This window comes from Pseudonaja textilis, chromosome 3 (assembly GCF_049901715.1).
Source record: "Pseudonaja textilis isolate UNSWEBS1 chromosome 3, rPseTex1.2, whole genome shotgun sequence".
NCBI classification, from domain to species: Eukaryota; Metazoa; Chordata; class Lepidosauria; order Squamata; family Elapidae; genus Pseudonaja; species Pseudonaja textilis.
In genome coordinates, this window is record NC_141992.1 from 86,629,157 (window position 1) to 86,651,508 (window position 22,352).

A 22,352-nucleotide genomic window follows, 5' to 3' on the forward strand; every position below is an offset into this window, starting at 1 on the left:
TTATTTATTTAGATTTATTTTCAAAGCTCTACATACAAGATTGTGCTCTATGTATGCTTTCAACTTGGTCATCTCTTCTGAAACTAAAGATAAGGGTCATACTTGAAGGATTGTTAAATGAAAGAATCCTTTATCTGATTGTGCCCTGTGGAATGCATTTGTGGTATTTGTACATATTTCTTAACATTTTGTTTTGAGGAAAAATAATGAAAACATGTTGCACACATATCAGTATGGTTGTCGCATTGTTTTTTCTGATCTTATTGCTTTACTTCTGTTATGATGTTTCCTTTTTTAAAAAAGATATGACTTGTTAGCTGTGTTCATGTAACATGCTTACCTTAATTTAATTGCAGTTTATTAAATAAATGCCATAGCAAAATTAAGATATCTCACCATACATATTTACAAGAATTGCTCCTTTTCTGTATTTATACATTAATCTGATGTAGATTCCCCAAAACAAATCTTGGCCTTTTGCTGGTTTAGTTTGGAAGAGCTTTAACATAGATTTTAATTAAAAATGGCAATACCTTATTTTGGATATACCTTTTTGCTCTGAAAAAAAACAGAAGTAAGAATTGTTAATTGCAGGTGTTTCCAGTAACTCGGTAGGAAACAGGCACATGCTTACCTTCAGAAATGAACTTGAAAAAATTCTTAAGGGGATGGACTAAGAAGCTTCTGCTTCCTCTCAGAGCATTCTTGTTCCTTTTCTGTTCTGCGTTGTTCCAATATATGAACTCAAATGTTTTGCAGATAAAGGCTAATTACACTTTTCCTCTTATGATAAATTGTAAAGTGAAATATAAATGGTTGCAACTTTATAGTACATTTAGAAAAATAATTACTGCCAGGAGAAACAGTGCCTGCTATACATTCATTTAATTTCATTGACAGTAAAGCCAAATTGCATTACCCCTTGGAAAGTTTGAAAGAAAAGATCTGGAAGAATAATTATGATTTTGTGTAAAGATTAAGGATACAGCATTGTATCAAGCCTTTTTTACATCAGAGAACCTGTTACAAACATCTTTGGAACCCCTTATCAAGAATGTGTACTGAGTGTCAGCTGAGAAGCCTCATAGTGACTAAGGAAAGACTAAGGAAAGTGGGAAAAACTGCAAGAGAATAGAACGTTTGTTTCCCCTTAGTTTCATGGAACCCATTCAAATTCTTGCAAAATCCCAGTTTGAAAAAAAAACACCCTACTGTAATATAGAACTTTAATTCAGAAAGTATTATAGGAAAGCTGCAATTGCAAGAATAAAAAACCCTTTATGATAATTAGTTTCCATATGATACATTTACTGGTAAATACATAAATATAACATAGTATGTAAAAATGGGAAATTAACAAAGTCCATCTGGCTGATAAAAGTGTATGCTTGTATGTTTGGTACTTGATTGTTGTTTTAAAATAATCATAACCTACATTGTGGATGCAAACATTCTGAAAATATTAAAAACCAAGGAACTGATCCTTTGATATGTTGTTGCACAGGCCATATTTGTGATCTAAAGAAATAAGCTATGAATTGTCTTGTAACATCTAAGTTGTTTAGGCAGATTTTTTAATATTGCTCTATTGAATTTCAGGATGATTAGCATATAGTCCATATGTTCATGATTTTAAAGGCAGGTCTTTATCCTATTTATAAATGGATAAGTTTATATTCACTTTATATATTCCATGATTTTTGTATTTATAAGACCATATAAAAGTCAATTTATGAGACCAACTAAATGATTTCAGGATTTTTTTGTCATTCAGGAAAGTATAACTGGCTTGATAGAATTATACCATTGCTCTTGGTACCTATTTCCATCCTTGGTGGACATGCCCTGAGATTAAAAAATATTGGACAAGGATAAGAATATGGATAGAAGAAATTATCAAATGTGGACTGGAGTGGAAACCGGAACTGTTCCTCCTGGGAATGATTAAAGGGGAATACCCTCCCAAAGTGAGATATCTGATCATCCACTTATTAACAGTGGCGCGAATTTCTTTAGCGCAATATTGGAAAAGGCCCGATGTACCACCGATGCACATTATTATTTTAAAAAAGCTATGAATGCGCCGAAATGGAGAGGCTCACACTCAAAATAAATGGGAAGGAAGAGTCAGAGTATTATTTGGTTTGGGATAAGTGGTACAGCTGGGTAGAGCGCAAGAAAAAGGGTGTACAGGATAAATGAACCCAGGACACATTGTATATATTGAATGTATAATAATAATGATTTCAAGCTTCTTGTCTATTATATAAATATTATGAAGGCTCCATTCAATTAACCAATACAGTTATAATCCAATAGTAATAGGAGAATAATATAATATTTATTAACTAATAGGTAATTGATAAGGGATAAGGAATACTTACCAATGATTACTTACTACTGTTTACTGTGAGCTATCAATCTTAATATCAAATGTAATAGAAAGAAATATGTTTATTGTTCTAGTTATATATTTTTTATTCTTACATATTTGTATGTTTGTTTGTGTTTTAATCTTTTGTAAATAAAGTCTATTTTAAAGCTAAAAAAAAAGAATTATACCATTGCTTTGTTTTCTAGTCTAGTGAGAAGAGATAAAGAAGGTTAAGGCTTGACTTCTTAGATTTAGTAGCAATTATATAAATGATTCTATAGGAAATGTTTTTCCTACAGTTTTGCATATAGTTACTTCATTTGCATGACATACTAGCAGTAAAGGTCAGTGGATGAGTATATTACTTTGTAAATTAAGTTTAGTTCTTTGTAATTCAAAACAGGGACTGTTTCAGATTCACTTAGTACAGTAGACTTCAAGTTACAAAGCTCTTATATAGGTTCATTATCCAAGTTCTACACTGGTAGTTCATGCAAACACAGTGATTTTTTTTTATTCTTCTAGTATTGACCTAAAGTTTTTGTGCTTGCCCTGCAGATTTGGAATTGGAAACCAGAAATAAGATGTGCAGAATATGAAAGCCATGCTTTCTTATTGTATCTATGTTAAAATAAGTCAGGTTTAATTAGATTATTAGGATAAGATGCCAACATATTAATAATTTTTCTTGTTTTTACAGTACCTTATAGTACATTGTACTACACTGCACTTTGTAATGCTGACTACTTAATTCTTTAATGCTATATATGACATTGCATGGGACTGTTATTTTTAATGTAGTTCATTCTATTGTAAACCTTTCTTTTCTCTATTTCATTTTAGCCATAATAATATTTTTTTTCTTTTAGAATTAAAAGCATCAGTGTTTGATGACTGTAGAAAAGAAGAAGAATGGAAGGTAAGAAAAATAATTGAACTGGTTTATCTATGACTTATATAGTATATTTTAAAAATAATTAATTCAAGGTACATCTCAATGTGTAATGGGAAAGGGTGGTAATTGGAAGCTTTTGTAGGAGTATAATGGGTCCATAGTTCTTTGGAGGAAGTCCTATGGCTATAACTGCTAATCATCTGCATTATTGACCACTTATTATGGCATCTTCATCCAGGTCTGTGGGAATTACTCTGCTTGGGATAGCTTGCTGGAACTCCTATTGGATCTGGGTCTGGACTTGTAGGGAGAAGTAGTGGGAACAGCAACACTGAGGTTGGCTGTAACAGCAGAATAGTGCTACAGTTGAAATTGTACAATAGCTTCTGGCAGGGGCTACCACTCAGCTGTTTGGAGATGGATCTGTTAGAGGTAGATTAGAGAAGACCCTCTCCTTCACAGCAGCATGGATGTGATTTGTTACTGTAACACCTGATGGTCAGGGTAGATGGACTGTCCTGTTAGAACTGTGTTCCTTCACTTGTGTTGACAGTTGAGAATTGTTGCACTTTGGCGTGATGGGATTAGGAGTCATCTCGTAGTTCTGTGAAAATGCCATTCAGTATCCTGTGGAATGTCAGGGTGCTTAAAGGACAGTCACCTTCTTATTCTGTCAGTATAAGGGTCCAGAAAGGAGAAGCAGTGATTTCATCTATTTCAATTCACAAGAGGAGCTGAAGAAGTTTGATCAGTCAACAGAAAAGTCCTTGAAGAGTGCATAGTTGAGCTGAAGCTTGACATTCTGTTTCCTAGTGTTTAAGGAAAAATTGGAAATTCCTGAAGGAATAGTATTTACCCCAATATACAACTGGTCTTAACCCTACAGGGCTTTAAAGAGATAGTTAAGACCAGTGGTGAGATTCAATTTGTTTTTATTACCGGTTCTGTGGGCATGGCTTGGTGGGCATGGCAGGGGAAGAATACTGTAAAATCTCCAGTCAGAGCTGGCATTTGACTGTTCTCCAAACTACTCAAAATTTCCACTACTGGTTCTTCAGAACTGGTCAGAACCTGATGAATATCACCTTGGTTAAGACTGGTGTCTTGAGATCAGGATGAATTGAATTCCAGTTGAGGAAGATTTCATTTCTGATTGCCATTTTAATAAAATATGTATTGACTGATTATGCTTTGCTCATCTTGTTTGTACACTGCCCAGAGTCATCTGGTTTGAGTTGGGTGTCCATATAAATGCTATAATAAACAAATAAATCAACTGGTTGGTATTATAGGTAGTTCTTATTGATGAACCACTTGTTTAACAGCATTCAAAGTTACAACGGTGCTGAATGATGAGGACTTATGACAGGTCCTTATACTTATGGCCCTCATAATGTCTCTGCATCATGTGATTATTATTTGTGATTTTTACTGCTGTTTACTGACAAGGTCAATAGGGAAACCAGCTGTTATGCCGCTGTTGGAATCCAATTCCAAGGGAGAGGTCGAACAGCTGATAGGGAATGGGAGTACGGCTCTGGTGGCTATGGAGGAAGCTGGGGAAGGGCATAGTCCGTGTAGGCATTCAGAGGAAGACGCAGGCCCATCCCCTCTTCATCCTAGGGCACAGAGGGAGGAATGGATAAGGGAGCAATGTGGGTTACAGGGGAGAAAAAGGCCCTTATTCCCTTCATTAGCCACAGCTGGGAAGACAGGATTTTAAAAGGGTGTTTGCGTACAGCTCCTTGCTGGAAGCAAAGCGTGAATTATTTTGGTTTGTCAAGTCTTAACTGGGTTCTGGCGTCCTCCCAACTGTTTGTGTTTCGTTATCTTTTGAAGTCCTCAATTCCTTATCCTGCCCTGTCTCATTAATTGCTGCAGCATGGTTTGTGTTGGTTTTTATTTATAATCTATATGTACTTTGGGTTTGAACTGCATTTCTTTCCTTTACAAACTATTCTTGGGAGAGTTTTTTCTCCAGCCGATAAGACCGGATTGCCCGTCCCCATTACCATTGTTAAGTGAGAACTATGTTTTGAAATCATAAGAGACTAGATATTTGTGTCGAGTACTTCTAATGTTTATCTGTACATGTAATATTTGAATTATGACCAGTCATTTAATGACCCCAGTCACAAAAGCTTCAGAACAGGTACTTTACAAATGCCAGCCTTCCCCCCACCCCACCCCCACATCATATTTGGGGTGTTTGGCAACCTGTTTGCATTTACAACCAGTTACTGAGTCCCTGTGATCATGTAATTACCATTTGCAATATTTTCTGCTAGCTTCCCCAGAAAGTCAATTGGAAAATAAGCAGAGAAGGTTGCAGGCAGAGTGACATTGGATCTGAGATCTATTCCTCCCAATGTGCTGTGGGATTTCCTCTCCCTTCCTCTTTCAGGGAGGTGAAACTCTTTCTGTGTGCTGAAAGAACAGACCTTAGATCTTGTGAAAACACTGAATCCTAGGGAAGACCAACGTTCTGAGCTTTTCAAAATGTTGGCCTTCCGTAGCATTTTCCCCTTCAAGCACCAACTTTGTGAAAGGCTTAGAATGCTGGCTTTTGTTTACTTTTTCATTTCCCCTCTGAAGGGGAAAACACTAATGAAGGCCAGCATTAATGTTTCCTTTCTCAGTGTGCTAGAACAGAGTTGTCAAACTCAAGGACCGGGGGCTGGATCTGGCCTGCGGGACTGCCCTGGAAACAGCAAAGGACTGGCCTGTGGTGCCTCTGCCAGAGAAAACAGAGCTCAGGGAGGTGATGCAAGGCCCAGCCGGGCTCCTTTTTCAACCACAATGGCCTCCTACAGGCCTCTGCCAGTGAAAATGGAGGCCCACTACAGAAGGCCATTGTGGTCAAAAATGGAGCCTCAACAAGTGACAGCGAGCTGGTCACAACCCTTTGTGGTCCCCCAAGATCAGACAGAACCCTAATGCGGCCCTCAGTGAAATTGAGTTTGACACCCCTGTGCTAGAGGAATTGACCTCAGATCTTGTGAAAATACTAGCCAATGTCATCTGTCATGGAGTCTGAATCTGCAGGGGAAGATGAGCTGGAACAAGAGCCAACAGAGATTGAGAGGGCGGCTCTGTTGGCCTTGGAGGAAACTGGGGAAAGGCAGAATCAGTCCAGGCAAGGCTGTTTTGAATTAGTAAGGCCTGCATACAGGGAGAGTTCAGGAGAAGAGCAAGGATTACCCTCTTCTGATCCAAGAGCCAGGAAGGAAGAGAGACGATGAGATCAATGCAGATTGAGCCAGCTACGAGGGAGGAGAATGCCCCACCCCCTTTCACAAGGCATACCTGGGGACTGAGATGTAAGGAAGTGCCAGTGGGAGGAACATATGTCCGGAACAAGCATTGAATCTGAGGAGTCTTGGGTGCACTTGCCAATGTCTGGAGATTGTTGTGCTCTGTCTTGTGGGGCTTACCAGTTTGCCTGCTTCGCTGAACTTCTTGCTCTGTTTACTGGTTGCCTAACATGGCTTACTGGACTGCTGGCCCTGATTGCTCTGTGGCTACCTTTGCTTACTGGATTACTTGCAGCCAGAGGCTTTTGAAGGTTCATGTGAGAGCTTTGCTCCAGGGCTTGTGAACGTGGGAACGTTTGGGGGCACATTTGGAGCAATAAAGGGGAGTTAGACCTGGTCTCTGCTTGTGTTGTTTTCATGCTGCACCCTGGGTCATCATACCATCATTCTTAGAATTGTTTTCCCTGCTTTGCTCAAAGACCAAGGTTGTGGGCCCAATTGTGGTTGTAAATGGAGGGCTATCTGTAATTCAAGGCAAAATAAAATGTGAATAGATTATTCAAATACAATTTACCTAAATTTGGGGCAGCTGTTGAATTATTGGAATGAGGTACATTTACTGGGCAGGATTGCCACAATCAAAATGAACATCTTACCAAAACTCCTTTACTTATTCCAGACAATCCCAATAAAATTACCAAAAAATTTTTTTGATGATATAAATAAGGTAACTCTTAAATTTATTTGGCAAGGGAAAAAAGCTAGAATCAGTATTAAGGCCTTACAAGATGCAAAAAGTAGAGGTGGGCTAGCACTTCCAAACTGGGAATTATATTATTGGGCAGCCAACTTATTATGGTTAAAAGACTGGGTCAATTTACGGAACAAAAGAACTCTAGTCTTGGAAGGGCACGACCTTCAGAGAGGATGGCACGCATTTCTATGGGATGTTGGGAAAACTAAACAGGCGTACTTTCATAGACATCTTATTAGAGATTCACTATTAACTAATTGGAAAAAAAATATGTAAAAAACATTATTTAAAAATTCCGATTTGGCTTTCAACAATGGAGGCAATGGTTCATCCCAACAATTTGGATATAATAAAAACGACTAAATATAAAGTTTTATTAGACCCTTTAGGAAAATTAAGAACTCGACAGGACTTACAGGAACAGGGATTTAAAATTGATCAGTGGTTATATATACAAATCCATAGTAGATACAAACAAGATATCAAAGAGTTTGGAATCTATAGCAAATTACAACACTTAGATAAAATCTTATTAGGATCAAATAAAAAGAATATCTCTAAATTTTATAAATATTTATTGGAGGTAGAATTAGAGCAAGAGATAGTGAAAGGGAACATGATAATGTGGAGTAGGAATATTGGAAGAAGCATTACATTAACAGAATGGGAAAAGATCTGGAATAGAATCATTAAGATTACGAAATCTGCGGCGTACAAAGAAAATATGTATAAAATGTTATATAGATGGCACTTACCCCCTTCGAGGTTAGCGAAAATGAACCTAAACTCTAGTCCAAAATGTTGGAAATGTAAAAACATAGAGGGAACCTACTTTCATATGTGGTGGACCTGTAAAGAAGCCCAGAAATACTGGCAAAAAATTAGAAAATGGCTGGAGGAGATAACCAAAGAACAAATCGAATACAAACCAGAGTTCTTCCTACTAGGGATCTCTGATAAACATTTTCCTAAAAAGACGAAATATATAATAATTCATATTCTAACTGCGGCCAGATTAGCATTTGCCCAGTGCTGGAAATCATCCTGTTTACCTACAGATCAATTGGTCATTCAGAAAATATGTGACTGCGCAGAAATGGACAATTTAACCATAGCTCTTAAAAATAAAGTCTTCAGCATTTGATAATAATTGGAATGCGTGGTATAATTGGTTATATCAGAGATAAACTGTTCAATGAATAATGGGTAATTTAAGCATAAATAGTGATAAGATGTGTATATTTAAAGTAAGGTAGGAGAATTGGATCTTGCAGACTGTCAAAAAGAATATCTGTCTGGTTTTAACGTATTTTCTTTTTTCTTCCGTCTCTTTGTTTTTTTTCTCTCTTTTATACTTCTTTTTCTCCTTTTTCGGTCGCAAGACCGAGCGTTTTTTTTTTTTCCCCTCTCTCTTTCCCTTCTTTCTTTCTTCTTTTTCTCTCTCTGTTGCATATGTAATGTTGTTATGTTATTTTTTAATTGTAAATTCAATAAAATTTATATATAAAAATACATAGATATCTGAAGAAAAGTCCAGATGTTTAATTGGGAAGAGTGTCAGTTCTTTTATAGAAAATGAAGTAAATAAAGATGTAGTTATTACAGATGCTAATGCCAAAGAAATATGACATTTTAACCAAACAAAGATGTATACCTTTAAGATGTATATTCTTTTGAAACAGAACAGCTGGTTTGTACTTAAACAAATAGCTGGATAGCATGGTAAACCAAATTCAGTCAACACAGATTTTTTTTTTTGTTCACTACATGGAATATATAATTTTATTTCTTTCGTGGAAACAATAGATTTTTTTCTGGACCCAATCATGGCATTTGCTTTTATTTAAAAAAAATTGGACCAGGATTTTTGATACATCACCTAATCTTATCACGCATGGATCCAAGCATCTAAAAACTGTTTTATTATTATCCAACACAAAAATGAATTAAATTGGCATGGGACTGAGTATTCAGACACAATGCCGCAGTTGTGCAATCACAGTTGGGAGACTTACATGGTTCAATTGTATTTGAATCTACTTTTACTTTTTCATAGTAATAGAATCTGAATTGGTGGATCTCTGAAGCAAATATATTCATTAACTTGCACTTGTGGGACAAGAAGTTATATTTTTGTAGTATTTCTTTAATATAATCCTGCTGTTGCATACACACATTGGTCTCATTTGCAAAGATTTATCCATAATTTGTTGAATAAGGTATTGTGGTCTGGATTGTATTATACATTAAATCCATATTATGGTTTAGCATAAAGTATGAATCCAGATAGCCTGATTAAATTTATATGTTGTCTTGCTATCAAGCAGTTGTTTAAACACTGTAGATTATATAGTTGTATTATATACACTTGGGGAATTAAAAGCTTGGTGTGTACATTTTATCTCTGCCTATGGTATATTAGTGAAAAATTTAGTACTTGCAATTGAGTTCAGTGTAAACTCATTCTAATATTGATAATAGATGTAATAAGTGGTGATAATAGCTTTGATGAATATGAGAAAGAGCCATAGCCAAGGGAAGGGTCAGATAATTGATTTGTCATTATGGCATTGTAATCCTATAATAAAAATATTTTTAATATTCATGACTTTGTTGTTCAAGTCCACTCAACCTCAAAGATTGACAGTATATTACGAAAAAATAATTTGAAGTCTAAGATGGTATCCAGTTGTCTGAACTACTGATTTGATTTTTACTTTTATTTACAAAGATAATTCTTCTAGATGACTTTACTACTAAGCTGCTTTCATCATGTGGTAAAATGACAGACCTACTTGCAGAAGGGATAACTGGTAAGCATCTGCTAAGCAGAATTAATCATTAATCAGAACTTGTTTTTGCCAGTTAATACATTTGCAAAGTAAAAACTGTATTAAATTTTAAAACATAATTATTTTAAGAATTTCAAATAGAAAGAATAAAAGTGAATAAAAATACAAAAGAACCAAGTATTTTAAAAAAAGAGCAAAAAGAGAGGAAAAACATAAAGCATGTCCCCCTTTATACCAACAAGTAAATCAATGTTAATAGCTTTAAATACAACATAAACTCCTTTTATCATATAACTCATCTCTTTACAACAAAAGTCCAAAAATCTTGTAATTCCTTCTGTATCAGCAAAAATCTAATAGGAGAAACCAGATATAGCTAATTTGATATTTTAACCTTGATTGAATAAGTCAACCTTTTATTACTTCCCTGAATTGTTAAGACTCTTAATTTTAACCCCTTTAATAAGAGTCTCAGAACTTGTTTTTTGTTCAACTTTTTTAAAGCTAATTTTTTTTGAAAATTTTAATAGACTTGTTCATGTAATAAGTAAAGCTTGTCCTCTCACACTTTTTTTGTCTCTTCTCATAAAATTCTTCAAGATCTTAACTCTATTCTTTTGTAGATACAGTAAGAAAAAGCTATCCAAATCATTTTTCTAATTTAACAGTTGTACATTTCCTTTAAGGGAGTAAGATATTAGTTTTGTTTCAGTATTTGGTACATCTTTCTCCATATCCTTTTCATTGTTTTAAGCCCATCTTCAAATTAATTTCAAATTTAACTGTTGTAGCTTGTTCTTCTGTAATTTCATTGGTACATGGTTCTATCTATCATATCAAGTAAGTTTACAGACCAGTATTCAAAAATATCTATTAAGGATTTTTGTTCCATTTTAAATTTCTTTGTAAACAATACAAATTTATTACTGTATATCTCTCCCTTCTGTCAAACTTTCAAGGTTTTCCATTATCATGTTTTTTCTTTAAAAAAACCCAAACAATCTCCATTTCCCACAGGAATGATTCATCTAATAAATTCAAAACTATGATTCAAAATCCATCTGGACCCTTAATTTGTTGTTAACTTTTCAATGTCCATGTTCTAAGTATCCTTGTTGGTAATAAAAAAAAGTTAGAGCTTTTAAAATCATATTGAAACCATATTTCTTCCAGAAGACAACTCACCTGATGAATACAATGAAACCTTGCCAAGTTGAAAAGTCTTAATTTTTCAGTACAGTAAAAAATATATCCAAAAGTGAAGGGAAAAATGAAGCTGAATTGAGCTTTATGTCCTTAAAAGGGTATATTACGGTATAGGATTAATGGAATCCTCAACTCCCAGCCATTCAATTCATAAGCCAGTTGCAAAATAACATTCCCTTCAGCCTATTTACAAAGAGTTACTATCTGGACTTTCTCGGTGATTTTTCCTTCCTCCAGAGAAATTCCACCAATCTGCATCCAACATCCAGCTCAAATTCTCAACTTTTTTTAAAAAAAATCTAGCAGCTTGTACTTTAGTTCATCTTGTATATTGGTCTGTTACATATGTCTGTATTTTAAATTTTGCATGCAAGTGTACTTAGGGTAACTCTCATAATTAAGATCTTATTTTACAGCGGTGGAGAATGTTTACAAAAACCGTGAACCAGTCCCTCACCTGAAAGCCATTTATCTTATTACACCTACAACAAAGGTCAGTTTCCAGAAGAATTATTCTTCATGGTTCTTTCTTATTCTTTTTTTTAAGCAGTCCAGAAAAAAAAAACCAAGCAAGACATTTTTGGGCAGTTAATTGATTTTTTTTTATAATGCAAGGAATGAGGGTGCTAAACATAGTTCTGGTCAAAACATATCACAGAGCATCGTAGCCATTCCCAAGATCTGTCACTTGACTCAAGCCCCATATACTTTCTATGGAGGGGAATTCTCTGTGGTATCTGGAGTTGTCTAGGTTGGTTGGACAAGTTTAAAAAATCATGTCTAATGTTACTAGTGCTCTGCCATATAAGTCTGTTTCTCCTTACTTTATGTAGGGATCATGACATTACATTATGGTCACATAGTTATGTACTTGCTGACTGATGGGTTAAGTTCCAGTTTAAGGTCTATTCAAGCCTAGTCCTTTCTTGACAATATGTTTGGATGCAGCAATCAGTAAACATAGATTATTATAGGAGTTTTCTGTCTTTTTTATTTTCTGTTTGAATGCCCTACATACATTATTTGTTTGTGTGCTGTAGAGTCATAGATCCTACTACATCTCTATAACCTTACAAAAGGTATACATTGTTACTTCGCATCATGTGCTGATTACATAGAACAGGAGTGTCAAACTCAAGGCCTGGGGTTTGGATCTGGCCCACAAGGTGCTTAGATCTGGCCCAAGAGGATGTCCTGGAAACAGTAAAGGAGTGGCCTGTAGTGCCTCTGCAGCCCTCCCGAGATCCGTTTTTGCTGGCAGATGGTTGTGGGAGGCTGTTGCAGCTGAAAATGGAGCTCTTGAGGCCTGTGTGCAGCTTGCCCAAGCTCTGTTTTTGCTGGAAGAAGGTTGCAGGAAGCCGTCACAGCCAAAAACAGAAATTGGAAGCCTGTTTTCACTGGCAGAGCACTCGGGCCACCACAGGAGCCCCCAACTCGAATGACATTAAGCTGGCGATGCTACCCCAGCCACACTTACCCTGGCCACCAGAGGTCAAACTCAACCTTATTGCAGCTCTCATGAAATCGAGTTTGACACTCCTGACATAGAATAACATGATAATGTAGAGGACCTGCAATTAAGGAGAGAATTGGTGGAACTTAGGGCCATATTTTTATATCTGTGAAAGATGTATGATTGCAATCCTATGCTAAATTCTACACATAATACTAGATTTAATTGTGTCTCAAGATGTTTTTCAGCTATGCCTTCCAACAACTGTCATCATTGTCTCTGCTAATTGAAACCCCTGGGTGATAGTTCAGTAACATGTGGAGGGCCCGTAATTTCATCTCCCCCCCCCATGTTAAAAACATAATTTGATACGTATAGCCCTCAATTTGCAAAAGTAATTAATCCCACAATTATGGTTGCAAACCATACTGATTGTTAAGTCATGTGATTAGCTTGATTTTATGACTTTTTTTTCAACACTTATTAAATGAACCACCATAGTAGTTAAGCAAACATCATAGTCGTTTAAGCAAACCCATTTTTTGCAGTGGGCATTTTTTGCAGGAAGCTAGATATAAGCACCAGTTTCTGGCAAAAAAAACAATGTGAATTGTGGTCACATAACTATAGAATGTTGCAAACAGCTGTAAATGCAGTTTAAAACTAAAGGTAAAGATTCCCCCTATCCAATTGTGACTCTAGGGGGCGATGCTCATCTCTGTTTCTTAGCTGAGGGAGTTAGCTTTGTCGGAAGACATTTCCGGGGTTAAGTGGCCAGCATGACTATAGGGCGGGGCACACTGAACGCTGTTAACCTTCTCACCAAAATAATACTGTTTATCTATTCATATTTGCATGCTTTTGAGCTGCTTAGGGCAAGGCAGGATGCAGCTTACATCCTTCTCTCTCTTTGTATGGCATGTACTAGAGGAAAGTTCTAGAAGCATTATTTTCTCATTTTTAATTAACTAGAGTTACTAACAGTATCTAAACATAGTCCTATGGTTAATTTACACTGAGTTGCATTAACACAGGATTTTAAACTACAATATTATCATAGCTTGGTTTGTACAAGTGCTCATTGTAAATGTGTTGTCTTTCCCCCTTTTATGTCTGCTGGTTTTTCATTTAAATGTAATCACCCATTGCAAAACATTAAATGTATGCTGGTTTTTCCATACAAATAAACTGTATAAATGAATAAGTTTACAAATGCGCTCGTTTGCCAGAATTTTTGTGTTCTTTCCCCTCCCCATCTTCCTCCTGACCTTGAAACTCCTTGCATAAGGAATAATAACCTGAGTATTCATATCAGACTTATTTTAACCGTTTCTCAACTAGCTAACTAACTAGTAGAAAATTTGGGTTAGAAGAACATAGTTTATTAAATGTTTTTTATAGATTTGTTCTAAGAATAAGCAAACAAAAATAATTTTTTTCTTCATGATTCAGTCTGTAGATGGACTTATAAATGACTTTTCAAGTAAATCATCCAAGTACAAAGCAGCCTATGTCTACTTCACTGACTGTAAGTATTTACAGATTGAAAAATAACTGATCTTCAATTATAGCTGTTGGTGCAGATTAGACAATGGCATTTTAATTTACTGTTAAAATTGGGTGAGGGTGATTAAAACAAGGAGAAATTAACTGTTTGTAGATTATCAGGGTGGTACTAGATTATTGGAGCTTCACGTGACACTGAAGAAATTATTTTATTTGGGAAATCTAAACACTTCAAGCATGAGTCATAAGGGTTTGCGTGTTAGCTTGGAACAATAGTTGTATGCAGAAGAATTTACTTTCATTTCTTGCACAAGACAGTATTGGCTACTTTCTGCTACGCTTAGGATATGAAATTCTTTGACAAACCATAATATTCCAGTATGAAAATAATTAATTAAATATTTTAGTCTGCAATTTGGCCTGTTTTTGCATTTAAACTATAGGTAGTCCTCCACTTAGCATCATAATAGAGTTCAGAATTTTGTAGTCATTAAAGTCATAAGTCGAGACACTAAGTGACTGTTTTCAAGACAATTATTAAGCGTATTACCATAGTCATTAAACAGTTGATATGTCATAAGTCGAAATCCAGGTTATTGAAAGGTGTTTTTTGCAAGAAAATGGCAAAGAATGTTGCAAAACATGATCATGTGACCACAGTACACTGTAACTGTCGTAAATCCTGGGTGCCAAGCACCTGAAATGTGATCACATATTTTCAGTAGTGGTATGGCAGGCGTATCTTCAGTGATGGGTTGTAAATGACCTTTTTGAGTCCATCGTAACTTCACTCTTTAAGTGACTTTTTGTAAGTCAAGAACTATCTGTAGTTTGCAACTATGTATGGAATATTTTACATAAACTCAGTAGCTCTGGAAAAATGTGATATTTTCAAGAGATATTTGAGTATTTTTAACTTACAGAGTGAAGCATTTTACTTGTTGCAGAAAAACTGAAAACATGTAATATATATATATATATGTATTTCCCATTTTAGTTTGTGATGACAAACTTTTCAATAAAATGAAGTCATCTTGTTCAAAAGCTATCAGAAGATGCAAAGAAATTAATATTAACTTCATTCCTAATGAATCTCAGGTAAAGTTAATACTCTAATTCTTTATTTTATTTTTAAATGTTATATCCATTGCAAAACATTAAATGTAGCTAAATTGATTGCTTTGAGGTAAGACTATATTTTTGCAAGACTACAAAATAATTTAAAATGAAAAATATATGAACTTACTCAAATCACATCTAGACCTATTTTTCTCATAAAAACATATTTTTAGCATTATACAAAACTAATTATATGTCTAATTATAATAAATGGTTTCCTTATGTTCCTTTTAGATTCTTTTTAAGATCACAGGGAAGAAGCATTGTATAGATAACATCTCTTCTCTGGCCCCCTCCCCATTTTTCATTAGCTGAAAAACAATGGAAAATTAGGGATTGGTAAATGTATTTACATAGTGGTAGAAGCAGTTATTTCACTGGGCTTATTTTCAAGGTCAGCTGTATTCTATTGCAGTCTTAACATGCATTTTGTTTACCAGAAAACCTAACAGAGTTTTTATGGCTATGTTTTTTTTAAACTAGAACTGCAAGAGTGGTTCTTATTTGGCATATATATTCTTTAAATTTAATATTTGTCTATACTTATTCCAAGGAACGTGGAGTATTATACAACAATTTTTGAGTTACATGAGAGTGATTGACCTACAAATAACTTGTGAGAGATTTCCCTGCGAATGGAATTTTAAATCCTGATTTTAGTATATGTTTCAATTATTAAACACGAATCTCTTGACAGTGAGGAGTAATGCATTAGTGAAAATAGTATATTTTCTGAAAATATTTGGCCTATGATTATCTCTACAGTAAAATTATTCCATAGTTTACCAATATTGTAATTATGAATCAGATAAAATACAGTTAAGTGCAAAGCAGTGCTGATGATGACTGAAGAACCTTTTAAGAATCTCAGTTTTACTTGAGAGTACCAAAGTTGTTTTGCATATAATATCCCACTGTAATATACCAACCAGAATGCCTTATTTCAATGCCCAGAGACACTGAGGGTCTGGATTGGGAAGAACAAACTATGATTCAATTCAATCTTAAGAAGATTTAGCTATTGTGGGCTTTGAGACTGCTAAGGGAGGAACATCTTGGACTCATAGCTCCTGTTGGAGAAGCAGATTGCAAACGTGGCTGCAAGAGTCCTAGCACAAATCCACCTTTTACATCAGTTGCACTCATTCTTGAATGAGAAGGCTCAGCTCATGTTCATTCATGCTTTAGTAACTTCCTAATTGCATTACTGTTGTGCACTCTATACAGGGCTTCCCTTGAAAGGTATTAAGAAACTCCACCTATTCAAAATGTAGGAGTGCACGCAGTCTCAGGTACATCAAGGCTCACCTATGTGACCTCATTGCTGAAGTGATGGCTCCCAGTATGCTCCTCTATTCAATTCAACGTGTCTATTATCACTTTTAAAGTCCTGCACAACATGGGGCCAGGCTACTTATCTGACTCCAGTGGTCTTAACCTGTCATGCCAGATCTCAGGGATAGCCATGCTCTGGATCCTTCTCTGAAATAGTCTTCTAATGGACTTCAGGAAATGTGTTTCTTTTGTCCATGAAATCTATATGGTCCCGATCCTATTGCCCTTCCACAAGACCTGGCTTTTCCCCTCAAGTATTAGTACCAGTATATTAGCAGAACTTAAGATGTATATTTTAGTATTGTGGGTTCTTATTTGCTTGGGACCATTTGTCAGCCATCATTGTCTTTAAAAATACCCATAATAGAGATTACATTGGTTTGTCTTTCTCCTGTATGCTTGACCTATATTTTTCCGATACTTTTGACACTGTATAGACTTAACAGGCTGTTTTAACAACTGTTAAAACTGTTTCTTGACTTAGGTATTTACTCTTGATGTCCCAAATGCATTCTACCGCTGTTATAGTCCCAACATAGAGAAAACAAATGATAATGCAATGGAGCAAATTGCTGAGCAAATTGTTACCTTATGTGCTACTCTAGAAGAAAATCCAGGGGTCAGATATAAAAAGTAAGTCTGGAAGCAGTTTTTATACCATTGCCGGTTTATTGAGGGTTATATTAGCTTAATAGAAATGGAATTCCATGCCTAAGCAATTTGGAAGCAAAGTATATTATTCTGGAATCTGAAAAGGGATCTTAAATTTGTTGTGCATTTGTTAAACTTCTATACCACTGCTTTCAAAATCCACTGAATGTGCAGAAGAGTGAGTTCTATTGTCAAGTTATGATGTAAGTGAAAAGCTTTTTTTTTTTGACTGTCAGGAAATTCAGGACTAGTTGGGGCCAGGGAGAGTTTTGTACCAAAAGCAAAATATTGGGTGGAATTGTTAATTCAGATTCCTAGTGTCATCTTATACTTCTTAACATTTTTTGTTTTCCAAGTTGTGAGGTTTGGTTTAGAAAAATGTGTCATCCTACTCAAGTGGCTGATGAATAGTACTTCTGTGCCTAATTCCATCCTTTCAACTCATCTGATTAACAGCAAATAGCTACAGTTAAATACCAGAGCAGTTGACATTTACTGGTAGTTCACAACTTGTGACCTTCGTTCAGTGACCATTCAAAATTATGAATGAACAAAAGGAGTGATGACACTAGCCTGAAGTTATAGCCACTGCAGCACCTCCATGATCATGTGATAAAAATTCAGGCACTTAACAGTATTCCTGCCTTTATGACTGTAGGAGCATTGCAACTCCTGCATGCTTATTTCTGTCCCATCTAGGCCACCCTGCACAGTGGTACTCAGCAGTAGCAGCATTTGTCCCTGCTGCCCAGCTGAACTTCAGCACCTCAATCCATTCTCCAAGCTGGTGGCCCTTTCCCTCTGCATGTGGGCTTCCTTTTCCCTTTGCAACCAGACTCCTCTAAGCTTTTGCAAGTAAGCGTCCCTTTCTTTTGCAAGCCATTAGAAACCTTCTGGTCTACCCCAGTTCTTGAAAAAATGGAATGGGTGGTTTTGGAGAACAACTGGAGCCTTGTTCTTGTGTTGCTTTAAAAGCATCACTCCCCATATTGCACGTGCCCCATTTCTTACGCACCTTGTGAGGGCTTACAGATAAGATGGGATGCCTCCTAGCAGAAACTAAGTAAACTACCTTGCAGAGAGAAAAGAAAGCTGGCTTGGAGAACAACTCAAGGCAGTGAAGTTCAGCCAAGCAATGGGGCAGCTGGAATTGCTGCCACTTGTGCTTCTATATAGAGTGACCAGCTGTTCTGATCCAAACCCTTTTCCAATAAAACAAACACAAACCAAAGGGAACAGAAACCTTTTAATGATTCTTACAAATCCCCGGTTAAAAGGCTGCTGCAAACTAATTAACTTTGATAAGTACAAGCCTCGCCAAAACTGTGCGAGGCTGCCAAGAATGACAGATAAGAAATATTTTACAACCCAAGAGTCTTCAAATACCAACTTAAGATATTGCAATGTCCATGAGGCTCGAGTTTCAAAACGTCTTTGCTTCCTACAAAGAACATTTGCTTCATAGCTGACTTTTACCTTCTTGAAGGAGGGGCCATTACCTTGCAGCCTTACTCCCAAGTCGCCCATGCTACTGCAGCTGCTCTTTCCTGCGAGCAACCTTGCATGCATGCGCACTTGGCACAGGCTCCTCGGGAACCTCCTCATTGCTGCTGCCAGCCCCCACAATCTCTGAAGGCAGCAGTCCACTTCCTAATGGTCCTGGCCACTCATCTGAGTCCTCGCTCTCCTCAGCTGTCCTCACCTGCTGCCGGCTAACCACAACACCAGCAGAGATGGGGGGAAGTGCTCCTTACTTGGGACTTTTTCCACTTGACAACCCAGGAGATAGCTTGCAAATCACAATTAAGCATGCCAGACTTGCAGCTAATGAACAAGGCAGCCATTGGGTGCCTCACCACAATGATTTACTATAGTAATTCCAGGCTCAATTGTGTTCATAGGTCAAGGGCTATACACTGTAGATTGCCCCACCTGTTACCTTTCAAATAAAATTCTACACATTTCCTAATTTACAATTTAAATTTGAATAACACTAATCTGTACAGTCCACATTGGTTTAAAGCAATCTCCAGTGCATAAATATGTAGTATTTTTGCAGGACAAATTATTCCAGCTACTGAGTGAATGCTCTTTTAAAGATCCATTAATGACCTAATAATGTTAAAGAGAAATACTTGCATTTTTTCAGTAAACCTTTGGATAATGCCAGCAAGCTTGCCCAGCTAGTCGAGAAAAAGCTTGAAAACTATTATAAAATTGATGAGCGAAGTCAAGTAAAGGTAAGGTGAAAGCTCAGTTTTTTTCTCAAATGATAATAAATAGCTTCTTTCTCTCGATCTTTAGGAAGTGTAGCTGGGCAAGAAAAGTACTATTACTGTAGCAGTTTTTATTGAATAATTTTGACATATACTCTTAGAAAAGAGTTTTTGCTCCTCTGTCAGTGGAATATGAAATTGTACTCATGGTTAAGAAGCTGCAAAAAAAAAAAAAACCAAGCAAAAACAACCAGCTGGGAAAAAACATAATTGCACTGTTAAGACCACTTAATGTCTGCATATAATTGCAGTTCAATTTAAAGAAAACTGACTTGGGGATAGCACCAGTCTGAAAGAACATACAAGGGTTCTTCATAGAGAACGGAACAGAGTATCAAATCCTGTTCTCTCTGAACATTATTTTCATTAGCGTGTTGTGGGTAGTAAAGGAACATACTGGTTTTGCTGTCTGATGTCTTCTGGACATTAGTTTCCATTGCTTTCATTTCTCGTCTCTGCTTTCTCTTTGCTTGGGACAGCTATGTAGGAAAGAGGCTTAGCACTTTTAGACAAAATTGTACATTAAATTTTAATCAACTTTCTGTTCCTCTTGCCATAAAGGTATGTCAGGATTTCTTTGTTTTTTGTTTTAGGGCAAGACTAATTCCCAGCTGTTAATAATTGATCGTGGCTTTGACGCTGTGTCTACTGTGCTTCATGAGCTCACTTTTCAGGCAATGGCTTATGATTTACTACCAATTGAAAATGATACATACAAGCAAGTATAACTTTATTTTGATCTTTATATATGGATCACATTTGTAGCTTCAAACTGTAATAGCTTAAAGATGCATACGTAAACATACAATTTTATATTCAAGCTCTTTTGTTTATCCTTTATTATCTGAATAATATCCAAAGAAGTAAAATGCTTTGTGGTGCAATCTGACTTTTTTCTTTCCAAAGTGGGGCTGGGGATATTCTGGCATGCTACTTATGGTGGAAACTTAGCAATTTTTCTCATTTAAAGAGCAATAAACCTATGGTAGGTTCTACACTAGAGGCAACAGAAAACTTTCTGCCTACATGATGAGAGAATATTACGTGAACCCTTTAGGACAGGGGTCCCCAAACTTGGCAACTTTAAAACTTGTGGACATAGCTGGCTGAGGAATTCTGGGAATTGAAGTTCACAAGTCTTACAGTTGCCAAGTTTGGAGACCTCTGCTTTAGCACAATCTGAGCATCTAACTCATGCTAAGGTTAAGCCTTAGATTAGTCAGCTTTCTTAAGGTAAGTAGTTTGAGTCACATGGAAAACACTAAAACAAGAACTGTATGCCAGGAAAGATACCAAAGAGTAAAAACATTGTTGTCTAGGAGTCCATTGTTACCCATCTCAAGTTTGCCAAAAACCATGCAGATGATCATGGGCTATATTTTATGGGCAGATGAACAAAGTGGTATTTTGGCTTTTAAAGTGAATGTTATGTTCCGGAGGGGGAGGGAATCACATAAGACATTGTATTCTAACAAAATAACTTCACTACAAATATGAAGCAGAGGTTAGAAACTAAACAGAATCTAAAAAGATAATAAAAATATGTATTGGAAAGTTTGCAAGATGGATAAATTAATGGTATTATTATGTTGTGATTAGTATTGATAAGTTTATTAAGGTTATTAGTAGGGCTTTGGTTATTGTTCTAGCTTTAATTAAAATTAATTGTGCCCAGACAACACGCTGTTGTTCTTTAAAAGGAAAATGTATCAATATATTTTTTAAAAAAAATAAAGCATGGTAGTGGGAATATCATGATTTGAGGCTGTTTTGCAGTCTTAAAATCTATACGGCTCCTAATCATTGAGGATACAGTGCATTTGATATCATACCAGCAAATTCTACAGAGTAATATTAGATTATCCATCCAGAAGCAGAAATTTAAATGAACATGAATCATATAGAATGACAACGATCAAACTATGGAAAAATGGCTAAAATGGAGGAAGTTTTTTTTCCCTTTGGAATGGCAAAGTCAGAGTTCTGGTCTTAACTCTGTTGAACTGTAGCATGATCTAAAATATGCAGTTTGTGCCAGACAACTCCCAAATATAAATGAGTTGCAGCAGTTCTGTAGGAGTATGCCAAGCTGCTTCCAAGTCAACGTGTAGGATTGATCAGCAGGTGCAGGAGGTATTTCTATTAAATTTCTACAAACTTTAATATATTTTTGCCAACAAATACAGTTAATATGTCTTAATATGTCCAATAAAGTAGACTATTTTGTGATGTTTGTTTGTTTAATTACTGAAATTAAACAAAACTCAGATCACATTGTAGGTCATAGTATTATCATATTATAATCTAACTGTAGATACTTCTAAGGGGTTAACTTTCACCACCATATTGTCATCCATTGATTTTATCATAATCATGAAAAGAATTATTAAGCCTATAATCTTAAAAACAGCTAGTAGTGATTAATGTTTAGAAAGCATGGCGGGATTTATTTCTGAGTAAAGGATGCATATAGCATATGATTAGGCTACATCAATGCAGTATCTTAATGTCTAGTGCATCCCAGCAATATAAGTTGTTCTATGTACTTTTGTGCATATTTTCATTTTAGCCAAAAAATAGCCTATAAAGTATTCCTTGGGAATACTAACTGCTGATTTCACTGTTGAAATGACATTTACAGCTGGAAAACTAAACTTATGTTTTATGAAATGCCTTGCTTTGTGTTTTGAACTAACCTGGATTATCTATTTCTTGAGACCTGCCACATGTATTTGAA

The 22,352-nt window shown here is 35.9% G+C and overlaps 1 protein-coding gene across 1 annotated transcript in view; it reads left to right on the plus strand.

Moving 5' to 3' along the window:
* STXBP3 (syntaxin binding protein 3) overlaps positions 1-22,352 on the plus strand; it is a 35,502-nt gene that overhangs the window by 1,455 nt on the left and 11,695 nt on the right. Inside the window, exons 2-9 of the mRNA XM_026700434.2 lie at positions 3,244-3,293; positions 10,009-10,090; positions 11,692-11,768; positions 14,181-14,256; positions 15,232-15,332; positions 17,173-17,321; positions 19,489-19,579; positions 20,209-20,333. Of these exons, the coding sequence (XP_026556219.1) occupies positions 3,244-3,293; positions 10,009-10,090; positions 11,692-11,768; positions 14,181-14,256; positions 15,232-15,332; positions 17,173-17,321; positions 19,489-19,579; positions 20,209-20,333 (751 nt within the window). The remainder of the gene's footprint in view (positions 1-3,243; positions 3,294-10,008; positions 10,091-11,691; positions 11,769-14,180; positions 14,257-15,231; positions 15,333-17,172; positions 17,322-19,488; positions 19,580-20,208; positions 20,334-22,352) is intronic.